Raw genomic sequence first — 22,134 nt, 5'->3', positions numbered from 1 at the left:
TGGCAGACAGGTGAACTCTTGAACCTGATCCCTGCAGTACGGACCTGAAATAGCAGGCTAATTAGCCAGTTGCAGTTGTGTGGGTATAAATATTTCGTGCTCTTCCGATCCCACTCTTTTAATCTCTCATTCATGAGACCTTCGAAGCGCCCTTGGCATTGGATTTACATTAGCTGATACCTTCTCACACAAACTCGTGTGGCATCATAGACTCAGATAAATTATCATAATGGTTTCACATTTGACTGAAACACAAATTAAAAGAACGGTTATGTAGCCATCAATGATTTATTTGATGTGATATTTTCGATGCAGATATAGTAATAGGAACAGATTTGTGTCCTCCAAGTCTTGCTCCCACAAACTAGGAGATTAACACAAGGCACCTATACCAGCTATTCCACATGTGAGAAGGTTTATCTTCAGAAAATCAATTCAAGATGCAAATAGAAATGTTACAATTGTCACATTCAAACATTTAGACTGCAACCCTCCACCGAAAACATCCGTTACTGACATGCACACATTTGTTTCCATACTTCATTTAGACTTAAAGGGACAATTTTGAAGGCTTTCAAGCAATCTGAAAGACCACTCACAGTCAAGAGACTGGTCAAAAGCCGAGGAAAAGTTTGGGGGCAGCAGCTGCCAGTGGAACCAGTAACAAACCCGTGGGTTAATGATGTGAGTCTGTGATAATATCCACTGAGGGGAGCATTGCGCTCCAGTTTGAATGAGTTAGCTGGCTTAGCAAAAAAGTCAATCCTACTCCCTTCTGAGGAGGAGTGCCTGTCGACTGGCACAACACTTATCAACCACCCTGTACCTATTTGAAATGACAAGTCAGTAGAAATGTGTGGTAAGAGAGCAGAAAACAAGCAGGTAAACACAGAGCGGGGTATAACTTGTTTGGTAGGAGGGAGTCGACAGATGAAGTAAACACCGACGGAGGACAACCATGGGATCCCTACTGAATCTACGTGACGTGTCACTGACACTGAAGGGAAGAATGAATAAAGTGCTCAGAGGGCAAAATTCACTCATTCACGCACATACTTGTAAGCACATATACACACACGTTATTCGCCAATTGGCAGGTTGCAGGGACCAAGGGCTCGTGAGCAGAGCGGTGACAGGCAGATAGTGAACCACCTGGCTGACAGCACATGACAACTCCTCAGCTTCTTGGGTGAAGAGGGGAACAGCGAACCCTGCTATTTTAACTTCAACTTTAACAAGGGCACAGAATATACAGCAGGTTCCACTGACTCTAAAAGTGAATCGTATTTCTCACCAGTAAATATCTAGTAGTGTGTTAGCCAGTGTACTAAAATCCTATTCAAAACTACTTTTTCATACATTATTGTATTTAGAACATACATTAATAGACCAGAGATGCAAGTGGACATGTTGAAGGAAGTGGAGCTTCATAAAGGTGTTGTTACAATCCACTACTGCATATGTCACATCAGATGGACTTTCGTTGTGTGGCACATTAATGTTTGCCATGGCACCAACATATCTGCAGGGGAGTCCAGAACACAGAAAATGGAAGGTAACCAATTAAAAAAAAGTTAATGGGGGGGAAATAAAGCCAGCGCCTGTGCACACCACAGCCACTGTAAGAGAACTTATGCGTGCACGTGTCTGTAAAGCCAAAGGCTGTGCACACATCCCAACTTAATTTAACAGGCCCAGGTTTTTAATGCTTGCCCGAAGCAAGCAAAGAGCTCGAGCTGGACCAAAAGAGTTTCAAATTTACAGGCATCTTCCTCCCGAAAAACCCCCGAGATCTCCTTCTCACTCTAAGGGGAAAGAGAACTCATTTAGCCATTGATGACCTCGCTGATCATATCCTTGTGGTCAAATCTTTCCATCAGGCACTTTATTACAATGAAACTTTATGGAGCACAAACTTTCCCTGCTCAACTTGAATGAAACTCAAATGAAAGTTAAAGGGTTACAGGCAGGTATACACACCGTGACCCCTTCACCCCAGTGCACATGGTGTACGTAAATGGTGATACAGAATGTAGCAGGAGCAATGTGAATGTTCTAGACATTACGTTGAGCAACACCTACCAGTTACCACTTGTCACTTGAACCAGTACAGCAAGGGATAATACTCAGACCTTCTCTTAGGGAATCAAAAGGTATAACAACGGTATAACAACATGGTGGACCCTCATGAAGGATACTGATGGCTAGACCTGATCCCATACTTAGGGAACTTAAACAGTATGACCAGGTCTGTTCCATGCTCACAATGTGATGTATGGAATCTGGCAGACGGTTGAGACTCTTGGCACCCTCAAATCCGGAGAAACCACTCGGTGCTTAGAGCGGTTCCACCTGGAGCCAACCTGAGGCTGGGTAAACTTTTAACTTACCAATTCCTCTACCCCCGAACTTCACCTGAGTGTCGATTGGCTGCGTCTGCACTACTGATAATAAAAACTGCAGACTGAAAAAAGCTCTGAAGCACAATTCAAATAAACCATTTTGTCTGAGAAATGCCTTGTTACACGGTCACGGTCATATAGGGTTTACTCGCCATTGATCTTTACAGGGCGCTCCACACACACAACACAACACAACACAACACAACATGGAAAAACAAGTAACTACTACTGCTCCGAAAAGGAAAACATACTTGCCTGTGTGCACGCTGATCAATATCACAGTGCATCATAGGGTACACCTGGTTAATTCGGTGAGGCAATAGGCAGCCGGCCTCACAGCCGGAGCATGACCTAGAAAGTGAAACCACACAGCTAGGAACTAAATGTGTCATATGGCCTCAATCATTTTCTTAGCATAAGGATGGGGACCGACAGGCAGACGGAGGAATGAGGGGTGAGAGAGACGGCTTGACTGAGAAGCTAATGAAGTCATTTGAAACAGCCACTGAGGGTACCTGTATGCAATCTAACCAAGGAAAAGGGTTGATGAGCCTCTGCCAGGCCCCCGGCTAACTTCTGAAAGAAGCCAAAGGAAAGGGAGAATACAAGACGGGAGAAAAGTGAAGTGGGTTTGTTAATTGAAGCTGAACTTGGAGACGAGCATGTGTGTCTCTGTGTGTTGTGCACCAAGAAAAAGGTTAAGCATGCCCCCAGCAGAGTGTCTGCACACACAGACTCTCAATGGGGAGCAGGTGGAAAGATACTTGAGAAAACCAGGGAGGGTTGGGCAAGAACCAAGACTTTAAGATAATTGAGTGAGTTCACACAACGGCCATCTTGCGTGGTGCACAAGGGTGTGTCCATGAACTCGTTCAAACTCTTCCTACGCAGGCTCGAGCTAAATTAAATTTAATTGCAGCGAAGCTCAGCGAAAGGCCAATGTTTCATCTGTCCACAGTGACCATGAACAAACGCTTTCTATTCAATACTGAAAGACATAAATGGGCAAGTTGTAGTTGGAATTTCTTTCTATTTATTACTAAATGTGTATTGAAATAACACAATAAAAACTGACAGCTCCATAATGTAGCCATGGACAAAGAACTGTTCAATTACGGAACACTGGATACCACTCAAAGACTTAAAACACAATTTATTATATTAAATATTATAAATATATATTTATTCCCCATCGCAGGTGAGGACGTACAGTGATGGTGATACTGCTTAGCGACTGGAAAATGATGCAGAAACACAACACACACTCGCTCATTTGCAATTTTAAGTGCTTTCCAAAGCACGGTGACACCAGCCACTTGAACTGGGTCACACACTCACACAGTATAGACTGCAGCATTGGCAGCACAGCGATCACAGGCGAGGGCACACAAGGGGCGGGATATAGAGTGATTGGACTATTCTAGGTCAGCTCTCTTGATAACATGCCACTCTCTCTTAATATGGTTGAGCTTAAGGATGAAGCCCGTTTGGCCTGACATAGGAGCCGGTAACTTCACCTGTCAGGTGGAAGGGTGGACGCCGATAACTTAAAAAAAAAACACATGTCGATTAAAGCCTGCATATACTGTACAGAAGCGCACGTCCAAATGGGGTTAAAAGGGTTTAAAGGCAGCTGAAGAGCAGAGAATTGGATTCATCTCTTTTTCTGGCTGTAATAAAGCTGAATGCAGCAGATCTCTGCAGCCCAGAGAGAGAGATCAGCTCATGGACTTCAAAGGGGTTGCAACTAGGTCACGACAAGACACTGCAGTCAACGAGTACAGCCTCTGGTCTGAGACATCCCCCTTCTTTCACTCTGCCAGTGCTTTTTCTCTCTCCCTAGGGGTCGCACAGTACCATGTCTTGTTATTGATATCATAATCTCACTTTTTTTTATCGCTGCCGATCAAAAGTGGTGTTCAGCAGTTTAACAGATGTTTAATTAAGACCCCCGGCAGCAGGACTGATAGAGGACGACAGAGACAGACAGATGAGAGCGAGAGAGAAAGAGAGCGAAAACAAGCAGGATGCAGAAAAAGATCGACCCGTCTTGGTCACACTGTCGTCCTGATCTGTCATAGGCCAAAGAGCCAGAGACTCCAAAGGCTACTGAAGTGCCCTTTGGACATCTCAGCCTAGAAGATAAACAGGGCCAGGGATTGGAAGGGAAAGAAATGGTGATGAACAAGGTCAAAAAGAAAAAAATGATGCAGAGAAAACAATAGGACTGAAAAGAATAGATACATTGGGTGAGAATGGGGGACACCCTGGACAGATCTAGACAGAGGGCAGTTACAGACCACTACACTCACAACCACTCAACACACACTCATAGCTATGGACAGTATACAGTCATCTATTACCTGTTTTAATCTTAATAGATACATTATTAGTAGTAGTAGTAGTAGTAGTAGTAATGATCATCATGATAAAAATCGTAATAATAGCTGGCCACGGTGTTACATAAAGTACATAAGTACAAAAAAACCCTTCATTTCTCAAATCACTAACAAGAGACTGTTAGTGTGTCCCTAAAACTATACAGCAGTTTTAGGATAACATTCTGTCTTTGGTTAATTTGTCCACGCTACCTTTGTTGTTTTCTGCACAGTTTTGGGAGTAAATATGACTGTGTGTGTTCTGTCAGTATAACAGTGTTTTTCTGGATATGCGCCGCAGTGTGCTGCTTTCTGAGCTCAGGTTGACATTCGTTTGACTGACATCGGGGGCGACAGCAGCACAGTGGCATATGGTAACCGCCTGCTAACCGCTAAAACTTGACATCAGCGCAAACAAGTCAGCCAAGCATGGCGTTGTGTGCTCCTGAGAGGGTTAAGGGATAGGCTGTCAGCATACGGCGGGAAAGTAACACCGATCGAAAACATCATCATACGGATATTGAGGGAAAAACAAGAAAAGATACATGAAACAGATGGAATGATGCAGTCTGAAAAAGGAAAAAAAAGTAGCGTTTTAAGTTTAAAAAGTAAAGACATTAAATTTGATTGTTGCCCCATACATATGTGTAGACACACAGTTTATGTATAGTTGAAATAAGAAAATAAAAAGTAGATTAATTAGCTGAAACTCTCACAGCTTCAGAAATTTGAATAATGACTAACAAGTATATTATGCTGCAGGATCAGGATTGTATGACCCTCTGATAAATCTCGCGCCTGCCATCCAATGATGTCATTAACAGTAGTTTGATTTTTAAAAAACTTTCACTTTTCATTTTATGACAACAAAATGTACATAGCATGAAGCAAGACCCTGTAACAGCTAAGGAAGGCTTATAAACTGTAAAGTTCACCCTTCAGCACTATTCAGTCAATTAAGTACCAAAAGAAAAATCCAGTCAGCATTCATTTCCATTTTAAAATCCAAAGTCAAAAACCACAAGTACAGCTGAAAGGTGGGCAGCCCTTGTTTACCTCCAAAAAAGTACCACAAGAAAACCTCTGTAACCCCTATTTAAGAGCCGGGTTTCTGCTCATCGATCAAAGTGTGGCGACACTGTCCAAAACTCAACTTTGACCCACGCAAAGCTCAACGGTAAAATGTTTGTTTGTTTGTTGAGCTATAAATTTGTTGCTTCTCTCCTCCACACAAACTCAATATCCTTCAGGGTCAACTCCTACTAAAACAGCCTTGCCCTCTGAAAAAACACAAGAGTGGAAGGTAAGTATAAACTTGGACAAAACTACTCAGAACTTTTCAAATCACAGAAGCCGCACTAACTACAGTGGCACTGTGTTTAAGTGAACGCATCTGTATACATCATTATTAAACAGCTTTTTTCAGCAGGCAGATATGTACTCAGTAGTGACAATTCAGAGGAACATGTTGGACATGGCATGTTAGAAATGGAAATACCAGGCAAAAGAAGGAGATGAAGAAAACCATCTAGGTGATAAATAATGATATGAATAAGAGAAGTGTGACAAGAGAGGATGTGTAAGATAGGGTTGAGTGGAGGAAACTGAATTGCTGTGGCAAACCCTAACAGGAAACCACTGAATGCAGAAGAAGAATTGACAATTCATGGGAAGGAAGAAAAAAAGAATGACATGAAGCACACATACTTCAATAAAAGTTCGACTAACCCTTAAAGCTTACTGTTCAGAGCTTTGAATACGGAAAGGGAGTACGACCCTAATCCAAACCTCAATTCATAAACACCTTTAAAAAATGAAATTCTTACAAAATATGTATTTCATTGTGCTGTAGTTAAAAGTCTGAAAGCATACAATTGATAGTGAACAGTCCACAAACAGAAACGTGACATGCTGATGTCACAGAACTAGAAATACATCATGAATTTGTATTAATAAGGAATGAACAAAGAATGTTTTTTGTTCAGTTTTTGGGGGCATTCCTTTCTTGGTTACCACCGATTTATACAGATCCAGTGCATATGCACTGTATCACCCTCTTGCTGGCAAAGCAAATACTTCACAATACAAGTCACCTGTCCAAAATCCATCTGAATAATCCCTCAGTTTACCCATATACAGTTAGGGTATCGCATGGTTTGCGGCGTAACTTAACATTCCAAAGTCAAACAGCTCTACACTTGTTGTATAAACCATCTGTCTAATTCATCAGAGCCGGGTGAAGCTGGGTTTGATTTCCTAAAGGAGGCCTGAGGATGTACATATCTTCTTCACATCGTTCTCTGACTGACAAATGAAGGTTCCTTGCCAAGAGAAACTCGATGGGACCTCAATCAATATACCGCTACAAGGTGTGCATACACACTCACGCACACACACTTTTATATATATTCACAATCAGTCACATACACAACAAATAAGGAATGATGTGCTACATACAACCTGGAGCCTATAACAATCTGCCCCATGCTCATACAGTATGCATATGTATACACAGCTGGAGCGCACATGCATTACCAGACAAACGGTAAGAGACACTTAATATGCATTTTTTTTCCCCCTTGCAACATGAAAATGCGTCTACTGTTTGTGAGGACACGGGGGGCAGGCAGACAGATAAACGGGTCTCCAGATATCCATCTCGGACCTCAGCTGATGCTATTTCGCATACGGCAGCAGTAGCACTTAGGACGGGGAATACTGGCACGAAATAATGTTTTCTCTCGCTCTGATCAATTTTTAATTTGGCCCGTGAAGCCGAGCCCTTGGCGGGGCCTGGCCCCGGTAATTATGGTGGGTTATTGACAGCTGCCTTCCCGCGGGATGCTATTTAAAAGAGGTTTAACCCCAGAGCAAGTCCAGGCCCCACACTCGCCTTTGAGAGTGTCAAGTGCATTGATCTGAGCTGCAGGATGTACCGAGACCTCTCCACCTGGAGGTGTGTGAGTGTATGCTTGAATGGGCGCGTGTTGGTTGCAGGGCTGCTATTACAAGGCCACAGTGAGACAGATCATCTTTTGACCCCATCGCACACCTACAAATACACACAAACACTGAGGCTCTCCTCTGGCTAAACCTGGCTTGTTTGTGAGGATGATACCTGTCTGGCCAATGTGGCCACCTGATGCCCTGGAAATAAGTCAATACACTCTAAATACAGTTATTAAGACAAAGGGTTTAAAATGCACAGGAGGACAAAGAAACTGAATAAAATAAAAACGAACATCAAATTTCAAAAGTAGAACTGGACAAAAGAAGCTACTTTAGCGGTTGACCAGTACTATGATATTTTATCTGCATTTCAGATACATTGGTTTGTTCCTCTGCAGCTACACATCAAACAAAATGAGAGGTCAGTCTATTGATTTTGATTCAACTGCATAGAAAAAGGAGGGAGAGTTCAAGTGTCTCGGGGTCGCGTTCACTAGAAGGGAAAGATGGCGCATGAGGACGACAGTCGGCTTAATACATGGTCCGTCGTGGTGAGCCAAGCGGGAATTTTATTCTCATCTATGGTCACATGATCTTTGGGGAGTGACTAAAAGAACGTGGCCGAAATGAGTTTTCACCACAGGGTGACTGGAGACTTCCTTAAAGATAAGTCCACACAAAGGAGAACCACTTAAAGTGGCCAGGTGATATATTTAAGATGCCTCCTGGACACCTCCCTAAGTCTTTCTAGTATCTACTGTTTTATTGTGATTCATTATTACTTACATCTTTTAGTATTTATTAGTATTGTGTGTGAAGAAACAAAACAAAACAAATGCATTTCACTAACCAACTGCTTGAATCTCTCCGCTACTCATCCTCACACCAAGCCCACGTGGTGCCTAACCCTCCATCGCCACCATCTCATTCTCAGGATGCAGAGCAGTGACAGGGCCAGAAGGTAATGATACAGCTGCCATGATGCAACAAGTAGACCTGTCGACTGTCAGGAATAGAAATCATGAAGGAATAAGCTGTCATTAAGAGGCCCTCTCTCCGTAGTGGTCCTGTCAGGTGCCTGCCTTCTGCCGACTCTCATTCTCCCCTGCCCCCCCATGCATCTCAACCAGTCCCGCCCGATCCTGCAGGTACTGCTTCAGCCGGCTCTCATTTCTCTGCTACGCATCATCACTAACACACTCCGTCACACCTTTTCCATCTATTAATACCTGAACCCCATTCCTCCCGTCACCTCTCATTTCACCTTTAGGCTATAAGGGTAGATATGCGTCCATGAGCAGAACAGACATTCAAACTGTAACGCCGAGCAGTGTCTATCTTTACACTAAATAACACAAGTAGTTAGAGAGTGAGCGTGTACTGGGACGAAAAAAAAAGCTGAAATTAACACTGTTATTTAACTATGAAGAGTCACACAGCTGCACAGCGATGATTAAGACGGATAAAATGAAAGCATGGAGGGACTGAGTAAATGTGACAGGCTGCCCCAAGTTTCACCCTTAAACGTATGTGTGCGTGTGAATGTGTGTGTGGCATGTAAAGCCTGATTAACCAGCACAGTCAGCTATTTCTCCCACAATCCCCTTACTAGTTGTGATCCCATCGGAACAGACGAAAGACAGAAAGAGCTTCAATAGAAGATGGTTGGGAATTTCTAAGTAATGCTCTGACACTACATGGCTCATCGATTTTACACACAAGCGCTGCCTTCGTGTGTCTGCGTCGTGTTTGCGCGTCCATGTTTGCTGCGCATGTCTCGCACAGCTCCTTTTCTATAGTTCCCCGACTGCACTTCGGTTGACCCTTTGCTGCAGGCTTTGAATTTCCAATCAACATCCCAGGAGTAACTTAACAAGAGCTGCACTCGGGGCTGCAGTTTCCTGCCATGGAACTCATGACTTAATAGAAACTAAGAAAAGAGGACTTTCTATTTGTAAACTCTGCTCATAACGGAGGCCTTAATTGGGAATTGATGTTTTCATAGTGGACGTGGAATTTACAATCAGGGTTAAACGGTAAGATAGCCAGAGAAATCCTCAGGAGAAGAACCCTGTACTTACACGTTAGACGGCTAAAAACGGAACTTTAGAAAAGAACAGCAGGAAGGGTTTTGAAGAGGACAGTTGTCTGATCAGATAACCAATAATATTACACCACTAACTCCCTTCAACATTCAATGGAGTTACCCTGCTGTCTTCGTCTGATTGTGAAGCAGTCACCACATTTCACGCAATGACACATAGGCCACAAACATTGCAACTAATAGCTGTAGACAGCACAGATTGACTGGAAATGTGTACGGTTGTCTTCCCTGTCCATGGCCTTGTGTGCGGTAGTGTCTGGATGATGATTTGTCAGGGTGTAAGAACACGATTTCTTGTTTACTATGATGAATGGGCGAGACTCGCGCTGCACACACCATGTCCTCTATATCTAGCCTGTCACTTAAGCTCTCTGCAGCACAGCAGTGCCGTCAACTGTTATCCCAGCCAGGGTAACTGTAATTCAAAGACCAACTCTGTGCCGCTGAATCATTTGTTAGCACATACAGCCGCACAAGTTAAACCTCCCCTGATGTCACACACAGCGGGAGTGGGCTTTACGAAGCAGTCAGAGTCTTTAAGGCATCAGGAATGAGTGAACAAGGAAGGGAGAAAGAGCAGTGGTTCCCAGAGTCGATTTGAAAAGCTGGCTGACAAAATTAAAGGGGTTCTCATGGCCAAGGTAACAAGTGAGGAGACGTTTGAAGAAGAAAATTTAAGGCACATACTTTTGAGTTCAGTTGAGCTTTTTCCAAAGACACGCATTTCAGTACTTCCAATATTTCTTTCGGGGGCTATTTTGAGTTTTAGTGATCAATTGCTCTCCATATAACGTTTGTAGTAAAAGCTATCCTACACAACGCTTTGACAATTGGCCAATGCCTTCCTTTGATTTTGCATCATCATCAAAATGCACAGCAAAAAAAACCAAAAAACAGATGGATTTTGTTCTGGATTCTTGCTGAATTCCACCTTGCTGGTTTTGTGCAGTTGTCATTGTTGTCTCTCAATAAAACAGTATTTCAATAGGATGGTTCATTGACCAGAAAACATCCACGGCCTTGAACCAACTGAGACTTCAGCTACGGATATATGTACTCAAGAAAACTCTCCAACTAACTAACCCGAACTTGCAGTTGCACAAAATAAACTGGCGAAACTGCACTGCTGCCAATTTGTCAATTTCAAAAGTACATTTCTCAGACCTGGATTAACATCATTCTTCTCTCCCACTCCGTGCATGGTGAGGTAGAAACCATAATAAGGCCCCTTTAACCCCAAAAAAGTTTACACCAGGCTGTTTAAAATGTCACAGCTGCACACAAGCTGCAAGTCAGAAGAACAGTGCAGTAATAGTGATGAACACTTGCCATTTACCACAGAGATTACAGGCTGTAGTTCTATTGATTCCCACCAGACCAGCAGTTTGTTTTGCATCACACTTGTGAAAAACACAGAGGTCAGGTAAAGTATGTCTCAGCACTCAAAACACTTGAGACTGTGGTGCGAACTTCAGCCCGACAGTCAAACCCAGGAGAGCAAAATGCCACAGTGGAGTTGACTCAACCACAAATGTTAGGTTCATGAAGCTCACAAGGCTAACCACGACGATTGAAGTGGTGGCCACAGTCACACGGTGAGCCCTTGAAATTTAAGTCAGACTAGTAGCAATAAAGAAGTCAGACTCCCCAAAGATGAATGGAATGAAAGGACTCGCAGTAACCGAATGATCTTCTTACCTCCATGGCTCTGGTGATGAAGGGGATCTGTGTTCCTGAGTCTAGATCCTGGTTGATGATGAGCCGCCGGGCCCACTGACCAGCTCGCACCACGCCACTGCCCTGGATGAGCAGCAGCAGCTTGGAAGGGTTGGTCAAGGCATCTGGGCTCAGGTAGATAAAACTAGTGGGCTCATCCACCGCATCTACCTGAAGGTTTTTGAAGAAAAATCACAATTATTACACACTACAAAGTAAATTATGTTTCGCTACACTAGCTTTTGAACATCTTTGTATGATATATATATATATATATATCCATCAACATTGTCTGAAATTCATTTCAACAGAACAAGTGGAGCTTGGGATACAGCACAAAAGGCAAGGAGCACTAAATGACAAATATACTTTCATTAATATATGAAAGCTGTAGATGTACACATGCAAATAAGAATTAACATAAAATAGGATAGAGCTGTATTAAAATATCTTGAAATATGAATTTATTCCATTGGCCTCACAGCGTTCCGAGTGGTCACCTACAGCCTGCAAACATATTTATCCAGCACTTACTATCCATCAAATTCCCTCAATGATATTACAGCTAAATTTATTAGACCTTATTGAGGATACAGTTTTTGTTGTGTCAGGTGATTGCACAAGCATGAATAATAATTTTTAAAAAATTAAGTTTGAAGAAAAGGGCGTTCTCTGGTGCATTGGCAATGATACACACATCACAACAGCCATCATTAGGAAAGCGCGCGAGTGTGATTAAGATAAAAGCAAGGCATTACGCAGACAGGGAGGCTAGGGGACCTCGTGTGTGTTGGTCTTCAGCACACCCAAGTATGCTTGGAAGAATCTCGGAGGAGAAAAACAGTGTCCGTAAAAGCCATGGGTGGCAGCTGCGAGAACTTAATCCAAGCAGACAAAGAAAGGCGAGAAGGAGGAAAAAAATCTTCCCCTTTATTGTGGTGTGCTCCCTCATTCCCTTTGCCTATACTTGGCTGCAGTTAATCTTCTTAAAATCAGTGGTCACAAGTTCAACGCCACGCAGGTGGACGGACCCACCGCTAACACACAAATACGTAGACACACACGGCATATACACTCGGGCTGGTGGGCGAAAGAAAAGCAGAACAGAGCCATTTTCCAGAGGAATAATGAGATAAGTAGGCCCGGGTAGATAAACCAGCGCAAGTGTATTGGGGCTAATGAAAGGCGCTGAGGCTCTAGCTAGGTGATTTATAGACACTGTTAGCGCGGCTGGTAAATCAGCTATACTTCTAAACACCAACATTGTCCCAATAAACGCGGCTTGAAAAATGATCACGAATTTTACACGCCGAGGAAAAGAAGCAGGCGGATGGAGGGGTAAATGGGGGCAAAACAGAGACAAGCATGCTTTCAAACAACAAATAAAAGGGATCAAGTGTGTTCTCTGAGCCAGGATGAGCCGGGCAAAGAATAACTCCACGATGGCAAAGTAGAAAGTCCCCTTCAGCGCAAATGAATGCAAAACAGATTAAGCATCAACATGGCGTGCCTGCTGCTCCTTTGAAATGACACGTCACAATACAGTTAATTTGTTGAGGAGACACTTTTGCACAAAAGGATGCGGGCAGAGGAGGGGTAGCAAAAGGAGAGGAGGTGTTGTCACTGAAAAAAGGAGATAGAAAAAGAATGACAAAGACTAAAAGGAGACATGACTGCTTCCTTTATTTTTTTTTAAACAGGACACTCAATACCATAATCACAGTGGAGCTGAAGCATTTACGTCCATTTTCATATTTAAACCTCCCTTTAATCTTCAAGGGCATTAGCCAAAGAGGGAAATGCTTATTTTTATTCCGGATACTTACTGGTAGGATTTCTCTCGTCATGTTGCACTTCGTCTCCAGCAGCTCGTAAACGTACTGAGTGATGATCTGCAAAGACAAATGAGCATTCATAATACATCCTAATGTAATTATCATTTTTCTCCTTTCAAACACCTTTTGTGTATATGTGTGTGTAAATAAGACAGACTAAAATATTTTGCAAACAGAATAAAATATACTATTCAGAACCTTTGTTTGCCCTTCAAACTATTCTGTGCCCCCTGGTAAGAGTGTTTGTGTGTGTGAATCACAGCGCAGTGAGACTTTTGAGGTTGTAAGTGCCAGGAGAGGAAATCTCCTGTACAGGCGAAGGGCTGATGTAAGTTATGTTTATCCCTGCAGCCACCGCACTAAAGAACCTTGTACACCAAGTCATTCCAACCCCAGGCCAAACCTTTCATGGTTCAGTGACATTAACAACTCTCTATTCCATTTCCCTTATTTTTCAAGCCTCTCTTTTCTTCTCCCACAAGACTTTTTCCAGTTGAGAAATGAGAGACATCTTGCAGAGCAAACATCAATCTTTGATCACATATAAGAGAGGGATGGCGAATTTAAGTCAAGTCAAAAGACAGCTATGGCTGGCGATGTTGTTCCCGTAATCTGACAAGACTTTTTTTGCTCACCAGATCAGACACAGGGAACGGGGCTTACAATGATGTTCAACTTTGGTAACTTTTTTTGGATCCAGTATCATTTGATGAAAGCAGAAAGCAGGGAGTGGGACCTTTGCTAAAGAGCATGTCCAAATACCAGTCACGCTCTCTGGTCTGAAGAAGATACACTATCAATTCTCACGGCACAGATACTCATCCTACTCAGCTGTGATCTGTAATGTGAGAAAGTGGAAAACAGTACTGATAGTAGAACCGGGGGAAGAAAGGTGGGTGAATGAGTGCAGCGTCTTCAGTCAGCCGAACTGCGGAGAGAAAAGAGGGCTTAAATTTAGGAACGTCCCTAAAAGAATGATATTTTACTGAGACGCGGCCAAAAGCCTTTCTCATCCTGGGCTGCAAAGTGTGGGGAAATTACACAACAAACGACTGTATGATTATGACCACGATTTCATTACGTTCATAAAATGATGGAGGAACCTTGGACTTGTAGGATATCAAATGGCTAGCTTGTTTCCTACATTCTTGTGGCACCAACGCCATTGGATGTGGCATGACCCACCAGACATAGGAAGGACATAGCGATGTTTTGTGCCTCACATAGAAAAAGTACGATATTTGGATTTATAATGTCCTGGGTCTTTAGCTTTATCGACAAATAAGTCGCATCAAATGGATGGATGGATGGATGGATGGATGGATGGATGGATGGATGGATGGATGGATGGATGGATGGATGGATGGATGGATGGATGGATGGATGGATGGATGGATGGATGGATGGATGGATGGATGGATGGATGGATGGATGGATGGATGGACGGACGGACGGACGGATGGTGAAACACAATTAAAATTGTTATGGGCGGTTCATGTGCTCAGTCGGGTACCACCATGATATCCATGAAATAAAGGTGCTTCAAACATTAAAGACATATAGATGATTATTTCACAAATTAAATCAATGTATTAAATATGAAGTAACAAAAAATACCTCAAAGTCCTGAAGTTTTTAACAAAATAAAAACCCATTCCTGAACACACACAGAGTCACATTCAGACACTTAGAGGGCCTTGTGGACGACGTCTCAGCATCTGATCAATTCACTCAGAAACGTGTGCATGGCGGCTAATTACCAATGTATTATTAGAGTCTTAATAAAATGCCTGCAGGAAGCAGTGATGAGTGTCTGCATCATCAGGTCGGAATGATTGGAGGAGCAGGAGGTGTGGAATTGCCAAACAACAAGAGACAAACAAAGCAAGTGAAAACTGTTTGAGGAAAAAAATGGTGGAAAGAAAGTGCCTCAAAAACAAAAAAGTCGAATCAGTCCATGACTGTATAGATCAATAAATTCTAAGTTTCAGAATGGACGCAGGGATGTGGGGACACGTATCCAAAACGGCAACAGCCACATAATGTTGAGCGCAATCATGGGAAAATCTGATGCAGACCTGCTGTGGCTAAGGTCACCTCTGTCTCTGTGGTTTGTTTGTGCAGCGGAAGCAGTGTGAGGATGAAACGAGAGGGATCAGGAAGGAAGGAAAGGACTTAGAGAAGGGCTCAATGGGGGGAAGAAGGAAGACAAAAAGGGAGAGATAAAGGGGGAATCCCCCGAAGCAAGAAACATGTGCCAGCTCCTGTGATGAACAAATGAGAGCCGTGATAGAACCATCAGTAGGTTGGGCTCCTTTAAAACTCTTGCTACAAGTCCACACCAACCTCATAATACTAATATAGCCAAGCTAAGGGTGACGGACTCAACAAAAACATGTAGCTGAGCTTTTTTTGTTATTCACTTGTTGCACAAGCCTGAGGCTCAAGGGCCAAATCTATCCCACCAAGCCACTATAAGTGGCCAACAAGGATGTTAAATACTTCGAGTTGGCTTGAAGGCAATCACCTGTGCATTCACATCGTGACCTATGAAGACATCAGTGTTTTCAGGCAAGCGGTGGTCATGAATATCCTGAATTAATCTGGAGAACTGCCAAAGACCGAAAAAGGGATGCAGATCAGATGAACTTGCAGGTGCATGTTTGTGCTTCAGGTATGTTGCTTTTACAGCAGCTACTAACAACCATTCTGGTAGAAGACCAGAGAGTCACCTTAATACTACCTTAATAACTAGCAGACTAACCGACCTACAACTTGTATGGGATGACGCACACCACCATGACTGCCGTGTGGTAAATAGAAGTATAAAAGAACACGAGTATAGTGTGAAATGGTGTTATAAAACTTCATAGTTGAATTTGAACTGCTCACATTTCGCTGTGATAGGTATGTGTTCTTTGATGTGTACTTTGTGAAATGGTCCCATACTTTCAATGAGTTGAAAGCATGGACTATGTAGACTAGTTGTTGCAGTTTTAGTTTTTAAGGCCAACAATTTATGTATTTTGAAATTTAGCACAGTGTCATTTTATTCTAAAATTAGCCTCTTATAATTCAATTAATGACAACTATTCTCTTCACACTCTCATTTTACTGTTGCCCTGCTGTTCTTCGAAAAAAGTGTTAACAACATGCATTCACATCCTCCTCTTTGAAGAATCTGAATAATTCACCTCCAAAACACGAGATTAACATCTACCATTCGAGGCATTCCTCAGCTATTAAATGATATCAACTCTTCTCTATAAGAGTCGAGCTAACAAAACAGTAAACTAACAAAATTATGCACGCTCACATTAAAGGCTTCACGGAGGATTTAGTTTAAAGAAAGACGACGTTTATCTTGTAATATGAGATATCTGCACAAATATATTCAAGACGGCGGCACAATAGCTCATGTGGCTCCAACACCCCTTGTCTCTGTAGTCCAGAGCCCTCTACAAAAAGCCACTTAGCCTTCGGAACTAAGAAGCAAGGAGAGACATCAAAGCTATTTATATAATGAAACTGTAAGAGCTGCTCCATGTCGAATCACAGGGAAGCATTGCTTCGGCGGCAGAGAATAGCAGATGAAAATAAAGAAAAGAAAATCCCCCAAACAATGCAACACGACAACAGTGGCAACAGCAAGGCGCACTCAGAGACAGAGCTCCTGAAAATGAGAGAGTGCATTAGGCAATAGAAAGGCTGTTTATTTTACCGTGGCCTTGTGTCGCAACGGAAAGCAGTATTAAACTAGGACTTACTGTTGCGTCAGTGATATGTCAATTCATCTAGGATTCAAAGCGCGATTTATTAATATATTTATTTATTTTTACCAAGAGGTGTTAGTCATCCATCTGTCTGCAGGGAGTCCTTCCAGAGAGTAGATATTCTCAGAACGGTTAAGAAGCGAAGATGCCTTTTTTTAAATGTGTGCCTGTAAGATATAAGTACAATGTCTAATGACACATACACACTGTATAAGTACATCTTATATAAGTCTTCAAAGGTCAATGGATTTAAAAGTGCGTTTAGTTTTAACATTTTCCATCTTCGACTAGTTTATCAGGATCATATATTAGGATTAAACCATCTGCCATGGTGTGAGCTTGTGCTCTTAAGTTTACTTTGCTGACATATTAGCAACACAGAGTCACTCGTAAGGTGTCGTATATTGACTATTCGACACCTTACGTATAGTGTTGTATGGTCAATAGACGACACTATGGACGACCACGTCCATGGTTGACACTCAAGTCTGCCTCTCGCGCAGCATGTTGACACATGGGTGTTTCAATGGAGCCAAATGTTTGCTCTCCCATTTGACGTCTGAAACAAGGGTTTGGTTTCGGACACACATAGGGCATCATGAACGCCCATTACTGCTACACAGATTGTGATTCGTGAATTTCTCCCTGTGAGAACAATACAGAATCTAATCTATTCTAGATGTTACTTGGTACAAGTAGTGCCTCATGCCAATGTGCTTCAAAAACAAAATCAATGAGTGTGCAATATGAGTGAAGTGCATATGAGGTGCTATATATAGTACAACAATTACATGAAATTGAAATGCAACAGTGGAACCTAAAGGAGGGCAACCCCATGGCATAACCAGACCCCAACCACTGTTGTCGACTGTAGCGTGGTGGGGCTCTTCAGCGCTAAAGCAGTCTCCGTCTTCTGTTCTCATGAAGTTGGCTGATTCTACTCAAGGCATCAGTAGACTTCAAAGCAGATGATGAAAGCATCAGTTTGTAGATGTAACATGTATATTTATTTGCGAATTCTAGCACTCCTATCATTCTACAGTGATCATTTGTATAACACACTGGAAACACAATCTAAAGCAGCCATCTTTAAAAACGTGCTTTACTCTTCAACTACCAGGGATTTCATCTACAGTTCACAGAAACAAAGGCAGCATTAGGACAGACAAGCACATTGGCACTTTCTCTAGTGTGATCAGGAAGTGAACAACAATGAAATCTGTGAAGCGGGAAGCCCGAAGGTTCCACATAGGACGCTATCGCCACGTGTACGTAGCCTCCGTCTTCTGCTTAAGGACACTTCAACTGGGTCCCCCTCCCCATAAAATGAGTGCACTGACAAGAGCCACCATCCACAGACTGAAATAATGACAGGACGGGAGAGAAATAACCAGATTCAGCTGAGAATATAAGACAGGCAGAGAGCGAAAAAGGGAGAGAAAGGAGGAGATATGGAGAAAACGAGAGACTGCTTTCTAATTCAGCCATCTGGCTGGCTTTACTTCATTATAATATTGTGTCGTCGTGTGTATGTGTGTGCGTGTTTACAAATTTGTGAGAGCTTGCCATTCCACAGATGCGGGCAGAGCAGAAAAGAATCCTCATTTATTAACAGCTTAATAGAGCTCCATCTGGGCCAGAACCTATGCCCGCGTTATATCAGAGAGATTCATCACCAAATCACAGGAATTAGGCTACAACTGACACCGACACAGGCGAGGGTGACCCTGCTGCACTGCGCTACACTGCAGCGGATGTTCTGTCGAGCGACATTTTAAGGTCTGACTGACAGCAGCAGATTGCAGTCTGTGGTAACAATTGTTTAGATGGAGGGTAAACGCATGGCTGTGGAACCGGTTAAAGGTGTTTGACTTCATTTTAAATAATATATAAAGGATAACTTATCTACCATTAGCATTACCGTTGTGTTGTACAGCAATAAGTGAGGCGGTCAAAACGTCTACACTTTATTTCAAACAATTATTGATCATATAACGTGACTTGAACAACGCCAAATGTTAGAATGTTTATAAGTATAAGCAATAATAACCATAGTTTTCCAAAAGTGACAGTAAAAAATATTTTCACAAATTCGGCAAACATAAAATAGTGCTTTTCCTTTTCCTCTGAGGAGACAGTGCCATCTCCGCTTTCTCCCTTTCTATCCGTCTCTTCATTCAGACGAGGCTGAAGTGCAAATTGGACATCTGGTGCTGTGATGTGTCTTGACAATACAGTTGTCGCCCCCCCCTCTCCTTGCATACACACGCGTGCACGTGCACACACACTAAGGCAGGTCGACAGCTCACCACACAAATTGCAGGACCTTGATGGATAAAGCGGGGTGGAAAGGAGATGAAGGGACAGCAACGGCTTCGAGGAAAAGAAACTTCTGAGACAATGGTTTTGTAGTTACACAGGGCGAGCACATGCTACTAGTATCTTATCCCCCTTCGTTTCCCATATTCTCACAAATTGAAGTACTAAACAGCTTCCATAAAATACTATGAGAATGATTGTTGTCAAGTGGTGTCAGTTGTCCGCATTGATCCGACATCTGTGAGACGTTCCTCTTTATTACGCCCTGCTTTAGTGGCCCTGCACAGTTCAAAGTGTAAGCTCATTATCATTTTAAAACAAGCCAACAATCAATGAATGATCAACAGCTTTTGTTGAGAGAGCTCTTGTGGTCTGCACTGTCACCGTGGATATCGACCGCTTGTGCAGGGTTCCTGTACAAACAATGAGCTAGCAGCAGATGCTCACATCTGCATTACATGAATCAATATCATCCAACAACTCATGATGGTTTACTACTGCATTTGTGTATTTCTGTATTTTTACTAATATTTTAACCAACATTTAAACACATCCTAAAACGTCTATGTGCTGCATCTGTTCATCTTCAGAGATAAAGCTCCACAACAGAACCATTTTGAACTTAAAATAATTTAATATTAATAGCTTCATTGTTCAATGCAAGGTAATGTGTCTCAGTGATGACGTCCTCTGCTCATTCAGATGAGATGTGTCTTGGGAGTCTAATGAAAACTTGCCACACTAGCGACACAGGCTAAAAGAATTATTCAGATAAATTTTGCCATTCTTAAAGCAATGAAAAAAAATGAATGATGAATCAATATCCCACGTCTCTCACAGAACTTTGTTGTGCGTGTATGCCACTTCTATTTTGGGGGTGAATTGGGGCCGTGCAAGAGCGTGAGCGCTCCGACATGTTTGTAGCTTCGTGGCAGACAGCAAAAGACAAGATGCTGTCTTAACATTTCCAGTAACATCTGATGCGTTGCTGTATACTGGAAACATCCAAGGTAATGTCAGTGTGATGCAAGTTTTTTAATATATTTAATGGCTTAAAAATATTGATTTTCTAGATAACATGTTACAGCCCAAGTGTTTGTTGCAGTCAAACATTCCACAAGGTGCCTGTGTTTTTTCCTGATGCCCTCCACCAACCCACCAGTGGCAGCCACCTAATTTTGGAAGCATTAACAGCGACTGTCTGTTGCAGCAGTTAGCTTTTGATTCTCCTGTTTGTGTCACTGTTAGTTCTAGTTACAAACGTTATTTATTATTTATAGTTATTTTTTTATTATTATTTAGACCTTTGATATCTCTATTATGTGATTATTTTAGTTTGTTTTATTCAGACACATCTTTTGTAAGACTGATCTTTTTCATTGATCATTTACTACTTGAATGTTTCAATAATTGAATGTTTACAAACACATGCTCAACCGTTTTCGCTATTTTCCTCCAGATGTAAGAAGTCAGGATGTAAGAATTGGCGGCAAATCTGGGATTTGAACCCAGGATCTCTCACATCCCACTGCAGAGAACAAATTAAGAGCAAACACTAGCGATGACTAAGATGATGGAATGGTATGGGAAGGGTTACGGGTGATGGACCTCCAACAGGCTGGGAGTCAACCAGGGGAAATGAGCTTGAACGCTGGTTTTCTGTGGGAAAAGGGGCATGAGGTGCTCAGACTGCTGAGTGGTCAGGCAGTAGACAAATGTAAGCATATGATGTGACCATCCCACTTCTGACGCCATTTGAGAAGGACATTGCCAACACCAATCTACCATCAAATCTGAATTTGTGTGGGGGAATAAAATCTGCTCACTATCAAGGACGTGTAAACTCAACCTCCATCACACAGATTTCTTAGTACGACTGGCATCATTAAACCCTCAAACAAAACACACACGTCCAACTGTCTCATCTACTTAATCTCTTTTCACAACCGAGGAAACAGAATTGCAGTTGTGAGATCATTTATCTAAAAGTAAACACAACCTTTGGACGAGAAAACCCACGTTAAACAATATCAATTTTCTTCATTGGGAAAACACACCGTATTTTGACATCACTTCTCCTCAGTCCAATTATCTGTGTAACAAGTTTATCTAACACAGCTTCCTCCCACTCCGAACATGCCCTACTTATTTATTTTAATCACACGATAAATTAAAATACACAGGCACTGTCGCGGTACGACTCGTCACCTGGAAGCGTTGTTTTTTGGCCTGTTTCACCAAATATGCTTTTCCATGACTTTTCAGATGTTGACAAGAAGCGCCTGAGCCAGCAAAAGAAAGGAGACAAAAAAGCCTCCACAGAAGGCTGACTCTCAAAGGATATGCGTATACCTGCAACGGAGTAAAAAAAAGCAACTAATACAACAAACAGGTCTATCACTTCGCTTTGAACATCAAAGAGTCCACACAACAATTAAGAGCAACGTAGCGGGGGACGTGAATAAAGACAAAGATTACAAAGGAACATTTGTCTCATTATCTTGATGCATATTGCCTGTGCTTCTGATGAAAACTAATTTCATGTGAACTGCATGAATGTTAGATGGCCACATACAACAATACATATTATACCCAATAATATAATATATAATAATAATATATAATAATAATATATAATATATATATATATATATATAT

At 42.2% G+C, this 22,134-nt stretch overlaps 1 protein-coding gene across 3 annotated transcripts in view; it reads right to left on the bottom strand.

Annotated features, from left to right (window-relative positions):
- Positions 1–22,134, bottom strand: part of fam172a (family with sequence similarity 172 member A) — a 131,264-nt gene that overhangs the window by 103,778 nt on the left and 5,352 nt on the right. For all 3 annotated transcript variants that reach the window (XM_053871836.1, XM_053871835.1, XM_053871837.1), the window contains exons 5-6: positions 13,376–13,441; positions 11,532–11,720 (exon numbers count right to left, since the gene is read on the bottom strand). In XM_053871836.1, coding sequence (XP_053727811.1) covers positions 11,532–11,720; positions 13,376–13,441 — 255 coding nt within the window. The remainder of the gene's footprint in view (positions 1–11,531; positions 11,721–13,375; positions 13,442–22,134) is intronic.

The sequence above is a fragment of the Synchiropus splendidus genome, chromosome 7 (assembly GCF_027744825.2).
Source record: "Synchiropus splendidus isolate RoL2022-P1 chromosome 7, RoL_Sspl_1.0, whole genome shotgun sequence".
NCBI classification, from domain to species: Eukaryota; Metazoa; Chordata; class Actinopteri; order Syngnathiformes; family Callionymidae; genus Synchiropus; species Synchiropus splendidus.
Note: the sequence above shows the minus strand (reverse complement) of the source record. Positions and strands in the feature narration are given on the sequence as shown.